Here is a 12,951-nt window from a genome sequence, read left to right on the forward strand (position 1 = left end):
TCCCTAAAGCTGCTTGTTTTTGTTCAGAACAGACTGCAGGCCTGTGTCAAATAAAACGTTTGCGGATCACGAGTGAGCCTGAATTTCACAAGGTTCCACTGGAGGGAGCTTGGGCTTGGCCATGTGGATCAGCAGCTCCAGTCAAGACATTAAATACTGGACTTGGGAGTAGAGGTGGAAACCTCCACGTGCTCACAGATTTGGTGCCAATTTCCCATGGCAGATGTTACCTGGTGTTCATCTTTATATCTATATGACTCTAGGCCAGTGCTGGGAAAGTCAAAAATTCAGTTAGCACAAAAGTAAAGTTTCTAGGAAAGCGGATGGCCTGATCTTTTTGTTGCATGGAATATGTTTTAGGGGCATGGAGACATAGCCTGCAATAAAAATTGGTAGAAAAAACTCATTCATTTCTTTTTATGGAAATAGATCATCATTTCCAGAGGTTATAAAAACCTCTCATTTTACCTAAAAGCTGCAAATCATAACCGAAAAGAAACAGGAGGCAGGATTCTAGTTATTTAACACATAGACTGAGGTTTCCCCTTATAATGATTATCCCTTCTAATGTTTTCTGAAGCTCTTTGTAAGCCTAAGAATGAAAACACGCCTTTCCATGACATGTGAGATGAGAAACCCTAGCCCACGACGGGGCAGGGACCCCTGGGGAGCAGAAATGTGTTAGTTAGGCTTCAAAACACCTTCAGGGAGACATTTCTTCAGGGCCCAGAGTCTTCCTAAAGTCAGATGGCCCCAGTGCTGGCGCTATACAAATCCCAAATCACTTTCTGGAGAAAAGAACAGTGTTTTCCCTGCTTTCTTACAATCTAGAAGCTTCCACATTACACAGTAGACTGTCAAATTCATTTATGCAGCAAATGACGGAAAACAAACCCAGCTAGGCTGTATTGCCGGGGTCTCCGTTTCCTAAGATCAGGAATCTCTAGGATTTAAAACATTGAGTTCTTAAAACATGTATGCTCAGTGATTATACGAAGTTGCTTTTCTTGAGCACAGCAGTTTTGGTCCCTGAGAAGAAAATCATAATAAGGTTTGAAGGCTGCACAGAAGAGAGTTGATAAGAAACAGCTCAGTGGTGATTTGGTGGAGGCTTTGCTCCCGGGACAGGCCAGAGGGCCGCCTACAGGGGAAATCACTCATCGTACATATTATCTGCGTTTCTCCTGGTCATTGATTCTCGACTCCCCATGCTGGGCAGGGCCAGCTCCTTTCAGAACACTGAACACCTCAGGAAAGACTCAGAAATGGCTAGATAGAGCTAGAGCTCTTTCTCTATCTGAATAGCCCACCTTCGATAAAAACCAACTCCTGAAGACCAGGAATTAAGGCCCAGGTCCAAATTCTCTTTTCAGGGTAGGTAGGGTCCATCTGTGTCACCATGCCCCTCTTCCCGGCCCCCCACGTCACGCGTGGCAGGCGATTCTAGCCCACTGACCTTGGGTCACATGTCCAGCAGCTTGGTCTTCCAGGTTGGGGGTGTCTCCAATGCCTGCTTCTTCAGCTGGTTTGTGTGTCAGCAAATGAAGAAGATAAAAGCAAAGACGGTTACTGTTTGCTAGAGACAAAGCTCCCCGCCTCTTCCGCTATGTTTCTGAAAGCATTCAGGAAAGGCACGCCTTAGCAGCACCGAGGCGCTGCACCTCTGGCTCTTTGCAAATGTGACTGCCGGGGACGTGGATGAAAACAGTTCACTGAACAAAACCCACACAACCACGCACTTTACGGGCGACACAGTCCAGTAGGAAAGACCTTCTCCACAATGGGCCCAGGGTCCTCAGTACCCCCCTCAACAAAGACACAGGACAGGTGAGGTCAGAGAAGCAATCTGCTGCTCGGCCACGGCTGCGGGAGCTGCGTCCGGGCGGAGGCTGCCCTCCCAGCCCCAGCCAGCGCTCCTGGGGCGGCGGGCGGCAAAGGTGCAGGGAAGACTAGGCGCGGGCTGTGGAGGCCGGCTGCGGTTCAAACCCAGGTGCCACCATTACTCAGCCTCTCTGGGCCCCTGTCTCCAACTCTAGAATCCCAAGGTGATGACACTGGCTCACCTTGCAGAAGAGTGGTGAGGATTCATATAAAATGGTGTGAATGTATTTAGCAAAGTGCCTGGGACACAGCAGGGGCCCCCCGGCGGTTCAGTTTCTTTCCTCCAAACTGCTGGGCAAGCCCTTTAACCTCATGCTTAGAATAGGGGGGGGGGGCCAGCAGTGTCAGTGAGCAGCTTTTGGGGTGTCTTGGGCTCCTGCTTAGGGAGCCCCAGTCCACCCCAAACAAAAAAAGACTGAGAAAAGCTACTGATCATCAGTGGTACCAAAATCAATAAGCTTTCGTACAACACCAATTTCTGCATCGTGAAAAAAATCGGGATATTGTGGCAGGACAATGGATACAACTGTCCAGAAGAAGGGACCCCTAAAAGGCAAGTTGGTCACATCACACACTGACGTGCGGTGACCCCATGATCCCAGGAGAGCCAATATGCCCTGATGGACAGTGAGAGAGAGGCCACCACCCTGAGAAATGCCCACCAGCTGCTGGCTGGGCCACCAGTCTTCTCTGCCAGTCCTGCAATGACTCAGTCTCTGCACCTAAACCAGAAATGCCAGGTTACCACCACCTGCCATACGGGTCCACCACAGAGAACACGGCGGAGGCAAAAGAAAGAGCCCCTGGGTCGCTGGACAGATGCACGATGGCCCAGGGCAGCTGGCTGGCCCAGGGCAGCTGTGGCAAGGGGCAGGGGGCCAGCAGTGGGCTCGGGCAGCTCCCCCACTGCCAGTTCCTAGGCAGGAACATCTCTGGGTCCTCTGCACGCTGACACTGTATGGCCTGTGAGGTCTAACGGTGACAGCTCCACGTCACTCGACAACAGCCGACTGTCTGGGAAGCACAGCTCCGAGCATAGGTCTGATCTGAGTTTCTGACAAGGTTATGGAAGAAAGCCTCAGAGTGACAGCAAGTCCAGCTAAATGGCACGGAGTCCTGGAGACAGAGGACACGAGGAGGCGTGCCGACGACATCACCGTCGTGGCACTGGGAAGCCCACCGCTTTCGCTTTCCCACGCGGTGTCTTGATATCCTGGTCCTGATGCAAATCAGAAACCGCGGGCTGCTGCCCACATCTCTGACATCCCCTGATCCCAGCAAGGGAGATGCTCAGAGAAGCCAAAGAGAGGGAGGGTGTGTGACAGTGGCTGGGCCATCACATCCCTATATGGCTTCTCCATATCCCTGGAGCCCCAAGAGGGCTCCACGCTCACCCCGCAAGGCAGGGATTCCTGCAAAGGGATGGCCACACTGCACCCCCAAATGGACCTCAAATGGGAAGTTTCACAGGAGAACCAAGATACAGCAAAGGGGACATGCCCAAGTGAGGTGCTATTGTTAACGCCACCAGCTGAAAAAATGTCCCCCCAACTCTAAAACCTCCCGCTTCATTGAGGATGTAAAGGGTGGAGGGCGAGAGAATTTTTGAGGAGGATTTCTTTAGAGACAGCAGCTTGTGGGGGTGGGGGGTGGCTGCCTGGCCACCTCCCATCTCATCCCATCGAGAGGGTTTCAAGGCACCAGGGGGAGACACATGGTGTGAGTTCTCTATGGTTAGGGACATGGTGGACGGCTGTCAGAAGCCCACCTGGGAAAATCAGAGGAGGAGAGACACGCTGGCCCTGCCTTGGTGGCAGAGCAAAGCCTATGGGCAGTCTGCACATCCACAGTCCGTTGGGGCAGAGAACACCCATGTTCCCCGTGGACCTGCTGTGGGCACAGGGCAGCTCTAGTGGAGGGGGCGCCTCGGGCCACATGCAGCAGGGCCACTGATGTGAGCAAGCCGACCTCAGCAGGCGAGAGGCTGGAGACCCCAAGGGGCCAAAGAGAGAAGAAATGTCTGCTGGAATCCAACGCAGAGGGAGGGGCCTTCGGAGGGATGACGGGGATGGTGAACGTGGGGTGTCTGGAAGAATTCCAGAAAGGTCCCCACAGAGAAAGAGTCAGCTTTAAACACCTGCAGCCCATGTGGAGCTGGCTCACAGCAGCGCCCATGCAGTAAGAACCTTCCTGCCCCTGCCCCTGCCCCGTCCTCGCCCCCTCCCTAGTCCCAGAGAGGAGGGGCTTCAGCTCTGGCTCTTATGCAGGACTGGACATTCTAATCAGCATTTGCAGACTGGGTTTTGTGACTGTGGAAACTTAAAACACTTTTGATAACTCGGAAGTGATCAAAAGTCAAGAGGTGGCTAGAGTTTTCATCCCAGGCAGGGGAAGAGCTTCGCCCACCGACACAATTGTAAAGGGACAGCGGGAGACAAAAGCCAAGTTACCAAGAGTCGTTTGTCCCACGGCCTTCAAACGACCTTCACTGTCAAGGACAGGGCCTGCCAGCTTCCGGAACATCCCCCTCCACCTATCTCGGAAGACCAACTTGCAAACAGAAGCTACTTGGAGGAGGCCGTGGGACTGCTCGGCCCCTGCCCAGTGCTCCCAGCACACAGGCCCGGGAGAGGGCTGCAGGCTTCCTAAACGGCTGCCCTGAGCCCTGTCTTCAGGAAGGAAAGAAAACTCCTGCCGGGGGACATGTCCCCCGCTGTCCACTGCTGGTGACATATGGTCCAGAGCTCTTCTGAGTTTCGTGCTGAGCACCCTCCAAGTCACCAAGCCAACGGCAGAGTCGTGCGTAAGCCCAGGGAAGGGGATGGGAAGGAAGTGACAGCCAGGGCTCTGGGCTGTGCTCGCTGTTCCCTAAGGGCCTGGGCAGCTCACAGGTGACTCTGGCGGCCCCGCGTCCAGTGCTATTTCTGGTCAGTGCCCTGTCTGGGCTACGCCCCATCATCTGTGTTGACAGGACAGTCTCATCACGTCTGTTCGACGCTGATACGTTTGAAAGGATAGTCCTAAAAATGGATGCTAGATGACATTGCTGAGTTCCTCGGGGACTGTCCAATTACAATCCTCCAAAGGTGTGGGTGGGCCACCTTGATGCTGCTGCACACTTGGCTGCCCCCCCCCCCCCCCCCCCGCCCAGGGAGCTGTTTACCTCCGAGGAAGTAACCCTGTTGCTGGCAGAGTCGCAGCAGGAGGGTGGACTGACCTTGGGGGCGAAGGCTGCCACCAGCTTGCCTCAGAGAACTCTCTGGAGCTAAGACAAGGAGAGGAGGAGCTAGAAGGAATCCAGAGGTCCTCTATTCTCTGGGAGGCAGGCAGCCAGCCAGCCATGGAAGCAACAGGGCATCAGGCTCAGAACAACCAGAGATTCCCAGAGGCTGGTGTCCACCCACATTCCTGCTGCACTTGGAGACGGGCATAACCCCACGTGCACCCGTCCTCCAGCAGGGGAGCTGGGCACCCCGACCTGGGAGTCACCCTCACCTGTGGTTCCTTCTGGGATCTCCGTGGGGGGCTGAGCGGCCGCCTGCTCACCGGGGGCTCCCTCATCCACTAAGGGTGCTGTCACATCTGGAAACCACGGAGAGTCACCTTAGGGGGCCGGGATGAGCTGTGCCACACCCCTCACCTTTGCTGTTTGGGGGATGCAGAGATGCAGGGATGGGGAGGGGGAGGGGACTCAGCCACATGCAGAAAAGCAGCCCCACAGAGCAGGGCCCAGAGCCGTGCTCCAGCCTTGACATCTCTCCAGGGAGCACAGCAATACTCTGTTTGAGTGGCGCCCATGCACGAGACACCCAGGCCCTCTGCCAGGAAAGCCAGGACAGCCCCCCTGTAAAGACTGCAGTGAGAGGGACGGCTGGGGACGGTCGCAAGTGTTTTTAAGGAGGAAGTGTTGAAAATCAGATGACTGGTCACAGGTGTTTGATCCTTAGAGCAGGACAGAACAGGAGAATGGGATTGGGACCAAGGCAGTGCAGGAACCCTGCAGTCAGGGCCGGAGTCTATGGCTCTGCCGGGAGGCTGGCTTTGGGCAAGTCCTTTGTCCTCTTAGGGTCTCAGTTTTCTCATCTGCAAAATGGGAGTATCACTACCAGGTGACCTCCAAGTTCTCTTCCAGTTCTAATCCCCCTGTCTCCCGGAGCCCATGACCCATGGTTTAAAACCACAGACTCCCCTGGGTGTCAACGAACAGGTCGGCCCTGTCAGGAGTCAGGTGCTTGACAACAGGCCCACAGATGGGTCCACCTTCAGAGCAGAGGCTGGAGGGAAAGATCTACCACCAGGAGCTGCTGTTGGTCTCTCATCGAGGTGAACACTTCCAAATCGGCATTCTTCCCTGAGCAACGCCCTGGCATACTCCCAGGCCCTTCTGGGCAGACATGAGGAGCTGTCTGCTTTGAAAGCTTCCCAAGCGCCTGACTCAGGTTCGTCAGAAGGAGTCCACTTTATTATGGTTGTCTCGGGAGCAGCCTGGCAGAGTCCAGCCCCAGCAGGCTCCCCCATTCCCCGCGGGGCCAGAGCTGACGCTCTTGGGATGCACACACGGACAGGGTCCAGAGTGCAGCAAGACTTGGTTGGTAGATTCTTCCAGAATAAAGCTGATTTGGAAGGCTGGCAGAAAATCTGCCATTAGTGTTTCAGGACCTTCTCAGGGCGGTAGGCAACTTGCAGAACTATCCTGACAAGGTCAGCAGGCTATGTCTTAACATCACTGGCTCTAAGAAGGAGAGCAAACAGCATTTGGTCTGGTATTCTCTTCACTAGGCTGAGAACTTCAGAGGTGGGGGGCGGGCAAAGTGGGGGAAGGGCCACATCCACTATATCCTCCACAGATGCACCACCAGTTGGCAGGCACCTGACAGCCACTTTCTGAATTCATCCAAAGGTGGATGCTTGGGGAGATGCTGGGGCCAGGTTCTCATCAAAGTCATGGGCAGGGCCCAGGGAAGTGCTGAGAATAGAACCTTGGAGAGGATGGAGAGAAGGAGGGGCAGATACTGCTGACTGGTTACTCGAAAGCCATTCTCAACGCCCTTATCCCTTGATTTTTCCTGCTAAAGAGCCTGGAAGGCAAAATGCTCAATGTCCCAGCCTCCCTTACAGCCAGGGGTGGCCATGAGACCCAGTTCTGGCCAATGATACATAAACAGAAGTTGGTTCGGTGGGGCCTGCAGAAAAACTGTTGCTTTCCTAATAAAAAGGGAACACATTTGGTTTCAGGGTTCTTTTGGCTTTGCTACCTTCTTTCTTCTTTGAAGGCAGATGTGATGCCTGGAGGTACAGCAGCCATTCTGTAACTATAAGGCAACAATCCAGCCATTAATGATGGCAGAAGATAAAACAGTTGACACTGAGAAGCTGCTGCCCAAGTCCAAACATTTTACTATGTGAGACAAATAAACCTCTTCATATGTATGTCACAGTTAGTTGGGTTTTCCGTTACCTGCGATCAACACGGTCTTGACTGATATAGATGGGAAGCAAGAGAAGATGGTCAAAATCAGGACCAAGGAACACTTCAGGAAATACGTCAGCAGCTTTGTAATAACTTAGACACCACATGTCTACAGAGGACAGGTTAGAAGATGGGCTGGAACTAACACCACAGCCAAGGTCCAGACACCCAGGCCGAGCTCAAGAAATGAAAGATACTAAACCAAGACCAGTCCCAAAGTGTGAGCTTGGAGATGTGCACTGACCTGCCCTTTCCCCAGCCAAACGGCTGCTTTAGGACCTGCTGGCTCATGAAAGAAGTTTTGGGAGGACAATGGGCGAGGAGCAGGGGCTTGGTGGAGCTGACGTCAGGCCCTGCTTTGCCACGGATCCCAGCCTGTTCAAGTGTGGCTGCCTCAAAACTCACACACGATGAAGCTGCCCATACCTGACCCTAGCGAGCAAGGCATCAAAACAGAGCGTGGCTCCCACAACATCCGGGGCCTGAGCTCCGTCCTGCAAAGCACTGAGTGAGCTATCTCTCAGCCAGAGGGAGAGGCAGCAGCAAACGCAGCCAGGAAGGGTGGCACGTATGAGCTCAAAGCGTGGCTAAGCGCAGGCTGGAGCATGGAAGGAGCTGCTTGAATAAAACCGTGAGAAGAGGGAGGCCCCACCTTCCGCCGTTGGAGTGCTCTTAGCATCAGAGGTTTCAGAGCCTGGTTCCTCAGATCCATCATCGGCCGGGGTCTGCAGGGGAGATTCTGGAACATATACAATGAGCCCCTCAGAATGGCTGCCTCTCTCCACCCCTGCCTTCGACCTCAGAGGACCTCGGGGACAGTGTCTTTTGGAGCTGAAATCACCCAGCGTGGAACCCAGATGGATGGACTGTGGCCACATGACAAAACCACAAAGGGGACCAATCGCACCCCCACCCCAACACAGCTTGGCCCCCACACCAGGGTCAGCAGGCAAAGAGGCACGCAATGTTTACCTGTTCTGGGACGAGAGGAGAAATTGCCTTTTAATTAGCTTGTGGTTCCAATTGAGACAAAGGCTCTTATATTGACAAACGGGCAGCAGACACCAGAAAGCTAAGCCACAAGTAGACTTGGGCTTTGTGTTTCCCTACTGAAGAGACTCATGGGAGATCACTGCCATGAATTAATGACCATTAACGACCTGGGAAAACACTCAGAGATCCAACTCCTTCCTCTGCAAAGGAATTAGCTCAGGGCAGACACAGTACCTACTTCTATTCTAACTGCACACTTGGCTGTGTCTCCAAGCACCGCCCAGCAAGCCTTGAGTTACACCTGAAATGTCAGCCATCGCTACTTATAAGAAAACTGTCCTTTCAGAATCTAAAGCCAAGGGAGCTCTGATGGACTCTGCAAAAGCCACTCCACCTGGGGTGGGGGCAGCCTTGGAGATAGAGGACAGGAAGCTGGTTCTGCATGAAGCAGACTCACGAGACGAAAAGAGGCAAGTGGTGTTCTAGCACCCTTCGAGATCAGACACGTCGCACCCTCTGCTAGAACGCCATCCCTGGACACGCAGCCCTGGCTGCACCCATCCAGCCAAAGAAGGGCTGATTCTAAAGAAGCTTCCGGTCCTGGAGCTTGCCAAAACCTGCCAACTCTCTCAAGTAGGCTCTGGACACATGGTGAGGGAGCATGATGCAGACTGCCTGCCGGGTCTTATTACGGACCAGCCTCGACTGTCAGAGCACAGAAACCTATGGGCATGACGGTGCCTCAAACACTTGTCCCCCAAACACCCCTCCCCCAATCCACCCCCAGCCTACAACTGTCATCATCTGCTTTATCCTTGTTAAATTTCTTGGAGGGAGGGAAGGAAGGAGGAAGAAGCCTCTTCTGAGGGTCTTCTGGAAGGTCTAACAAGTTAACTCATTAACACCTTTTAATTCATGTGGGTGCATTATTTTATCAGTTAACCAGCTTTTACCCACTTTGCAGCTCTCTTGGGCTCTATCTAATCCTATTCCAACTTTTAGCATCAATGCAGATTTACAGAAAAACTGCAAAGATAGACCAGAGAGGGTACCCCACACCCAGTTTCCCAAATTCTTAACATCCTACATTATTATGATACATTTGTGACAACACAATATATATATTTTAACTTAATTTTTAAACCAGGCTACCCTAAACAGAGCATCATTTTTCTTTTTTCTTTTGGCTGGTGGGATCTTAGTTCCCCGACCAGGGATTGAACCTGGGCCACGGCAATGAAAGCACCGAGCCCTAAGCACTGGACCGCCAGGGAATTCCCAAGAGCATCATTTTTTCACTGGCACAATTCATCTGGGACAGAGTTCAGTATGTTGGGATTCTAAGTTGGATTCTACCCACAAGAGTTTAATAACTGAAGCTTCAAGGAGACTTGGCTAAGGGTGACCAGAGGCAAAAACAGCTGACATGGAGCTGAAGGCTATACTAGCCCCACAATCTCAGAAACGAAACTTTGTCATCTGTAAACTGGGGAAGGCAACCTCCGCCTCCACTGGTTATTGTGAGCGCTACCTGAGACGTCGGTGGCCAAAGCCCTTTGCGAACTTTTGTAGAGTCCTACAAAAATGCCTGAATTATCTTTTTTTTTTTTAAGATTTTTTTTATGTGGACCATTTTCACAGTCTCTATTGAATGTGTTACAATATTGCTTCTGTTGATTTTATGTTTAGGTTTTCTGGCCACATGGCATGTGGGATCTTAGCTCCCCAAGCAGGGATCAAACCACACCCCCTGCCTTGGAAGGCAAAGTCTCAACCGCTGGACCACCAGGAAGGTCACCTGAAACATCATTTTAAGGAAGTCCCATTATAAGTAGGGTGCCACATACTTTGTCACCCCAATAGGGACACTTGAAAGTGAAAGCAATGATACTGATACTGAGGCAGAACTCTCATGTGGAGGGATGGTGGGCTCAGGTCCTCAGATGAGGGAGCTCTTAGGGCCCAGCTGCCATTCCAACCCCTTGGGGAGTTGAAAATTAGCAGCTCTGGCTGGAGCCAGGCCGTGGCCTGGGAGATGTCAGATGCACGTTTCTTGCCACCATTGGTGCCTAAGGAGGGTTGGGTTGAGCCGGATGGGAGCAGGCATTTCCCCTCACCCAGAGCTTCGGGCTGGGTGTGCCCCCAAGAAGGCCAAAGGGTGGCCTCTGAGCTCCGGGGACAGCCCATTTCTTCCCTCACCTCCCCCACCGTGGAGCCCACTTGTCTGATTCCCAAGCTCTGCCTCCTAATGTGTTCTCTGCTTAAACAGGTACAGAGAAATCAGCCTTTGAAACAAGGCCCCCCAACGAGTCCTGAAGCGTCTCCAAGGTAGGGATGTTTTCTCCATGTGCTCCCCGAACTCAGGCCTCCTTCTGGTAACACCGCCTCTTCCAGAGAACCTTCCCAGATAGATGTACCCAGAAGAGTTCCCTTCCCACCTTGGAGCTCTACCACTGCCATCAACACTGCACACCCCAGGCTTGTTATTTTAGTATTAAAAGAGAAAAGTAGACTGCCATTTCGTCTCCTTAGAAATGGGTCTAGAAGACAGGGACCTAGTCTTTCTTATCCCGGGGCTGCACGGTCGGCTGCTCCAGGGGGCACTGGCCACCAGTGACACTGTGGGGAGAGGGTTCCTTATAGTACAACCCAGTGCCCTACAGGTCCTCTGGTGCTCCCATCAGCGATGGAGGGACTAGCGTTCGGAGCCAGAGAGAGGGCTCTGTGTGCTCCACGGGGCTCCCCGATCTCGGTGGTCAGACAGTGCAGTGAAGGGGAGAGAGGAGGCCAAGCCAACTGGGCCAAAAGACTGTACTATAGAACATTTAGAGGTTGACGTGGTTTATTAAGGTATAACAGGGACAGTAAGAAACCCAGAGCTAACCAACTCTGGCCAAAAGGGGCCAGACAGGCCTATTAAGGAAGAGAAAAAAATAATGTATAAAGTCATGTATTCTGCATGCCAATAAACCCTGCTGATTTATAGGGTAATGGGTTTGGTTAAAGACTCAACAGAGCACCCTTGTATTAATTAGACCAACAAGCCTCCGGCAATCTTTATCACACTATATCCACGTATGTGGCAAACTCTCCTTTGCAAAAGGCAGATTTTCAAATAGCTCACATTTTGAGTTCTGTTGGCTCGCTCAAATTAATGAGGTTTCAAGCCCATTGACAATCTAACACAATAAAGTATTTAAAACTCCTTTAAAACTCAGGATGCGAACTTTTCCTGCCAGCCCTTTCCAGAGCCATCGGGTCGGCCGCGATCCCCGCAGCGCCTGGGCCCGTTACGCAGGGCCGTGCACTAACCTTTCAGGCCATGCTCCACGTCACCCTCGTGGTCTTGCAGCAGGGTGTAGTCCCCCTGAGCATGATCTTCCATCACGTTGAACTCCTGGCGGGGTTCAGCCATCCTGGTTCAAAGCCCACCTGGGGAATGAAGATGGGAGGTGAGGGCTGGGATGCTGTGCTGAGGCTAAGTGCTTGGGGGTGGGGTAGGGGGCAGGGAGAGAGAGGTGCCACCTCCCCAGTTCACAGCAGGCAGATTTCCACCTCCCCTCCCTCCTCCCCAACAACCAGATGCCCAACCTCATCCGCGGGGCGTATCGCCAAAGTGTTATTTACTTGTATGTGCACTTTCAATTCACCAGCATCACATCAGTTCATGTCCAAAACCATCAGGTGGGCAGGTTCAGCAGGCCCAACTTGTTACTATGCTCACTGCTCTTTCCACTTCATTAAAAAGTAAATGCTGCTGACTGGTAGTTTGATGGAGTTTAAACATTCTTTTTTATTTTATATATTTATTTATTTTTATTTTTGGCTGCATTGGGTCTTCGTTGCTGTGTGCGGGTTTTGTCTAGTTGCGGCAAGCGGGGGCTACTCTTTGCTGCAGTGCCCAGGCTTCTCGTTGCGGTAGCCTCTCCCGTTACGGAGCACGGGCTCTAGGCGCGCAGGCTTCAGTAGTTGTGGCACGTGGGCTCAGTAGTTGTGGGCTCAGTAGTTGTGGCCATGGAACCAACTCGACCTGGGTGTCCCGACTCCCCAGCTCTGAGTCAGGTGGCCCCCGGGGTCAGGGACGGGCTCTCACTCACCTCACTGGTTCCCACCAGGACCCTTGGGTGTGCCTTCTGAGGGCCAGGCTATGTCCTTCACAGGGCACAGTGCGGGGGCATGAATTTGGGGCTGAAGAGCAGCGTGCACTCCCCTCCCCCAAAAGCCCCAGCTGAGAGGTGGCTTCAGCTCAACAAAGCCCACTAGAAACGATCATTTAATCCTACTCTGCCCTCTTCCTTACTGAGAATGTTTAATTCTTTATCTTAAAAATAACTTTGAATTTCTGAACTTTGGAGTGTGTCATTTTGCTGTGGTTCATTCACGTCACTTTGGATTATTCCATGTTTTACGTTTTTATCTCTGTAATTTGAATCTCTTGTATTTTACTTTGATATCTTCCTTTTAAATGATCTAGTTCTCATATTATTTATTTTCTACTTTATATTTTTTCTTATCTTTGAAACTCCCCTGTTCTAGCTGCTTCTACTTCCTCCCTTTAAACTTTTAAAAAAGTTTTTAAAAAACTTTAAAATAAATAAATGGTGGGC

At 52.1% G+C, this 12,951-nt stretch overlaps 1 protein-coding gene across 12 annotated transcripts in view; it reads right to left on the reverse strand.

Moving 5' to 3' along the window:
* The window catches only part of MAPT (microtubule associated protein tau), a 102,573-nt gene that overhangs the window by 34,210 nt on the left and 55,412 nt on the right, over positions 1–12,951 (reverse strand). For 6 of the 12 annotated variants that reach the window (XM_027081328.1, XM_027081326.1, XM_027081325.1 and 3 more), the window contains exons 2-5: positions 11,657–11,776; positions 8,004–8,090; positions 5,377–5,463; positions 1,457–1,522 (exon numbers count right to left, since the gene is read on the reverse strand). In XM_027081328.1, the coding sequence (XP_026937129.1) occupies positions 1,457–1,522; positions 5,377–5,463; positions 8,004–8,090; positions 11,657–11,759 (343 nt within the window). In that variant the 5' untranslated portion in view covers positions 11,760–11,776. Of the gene's footprint in view, positions 1–456; positions 459–1,456; positions 1,523–5,376; positions 5,464–8,003; positions 8,091–11,656; positions 11,777–12,951 lie in introns of all 12 variants that reach the window. The other 6 variants (XM_027081330.1, XM_027081327.1, XM_027081324.1 and 3 more) reach the window with 3 other exon arrangements.

Source organism: Aethalodelphis obliquidens, unplaced genomic scaffold (genome assembly GCF_003676395.1).
Source record: "Aethalodelphis obliquidens isolate GAN/ISIS:26980383/991018 unplaced genomic scaffold, ASM367639v1 scaffold44, whole genome shotgun sequence".
In the NCBI taxonomy this organism is placed as follows: Eukaryota; Metazoa; Chordata; class Mammalia; order Artiodactyla; family Delphinidae; genus Aethalodelphis; species Aethalodelphis obliquidens.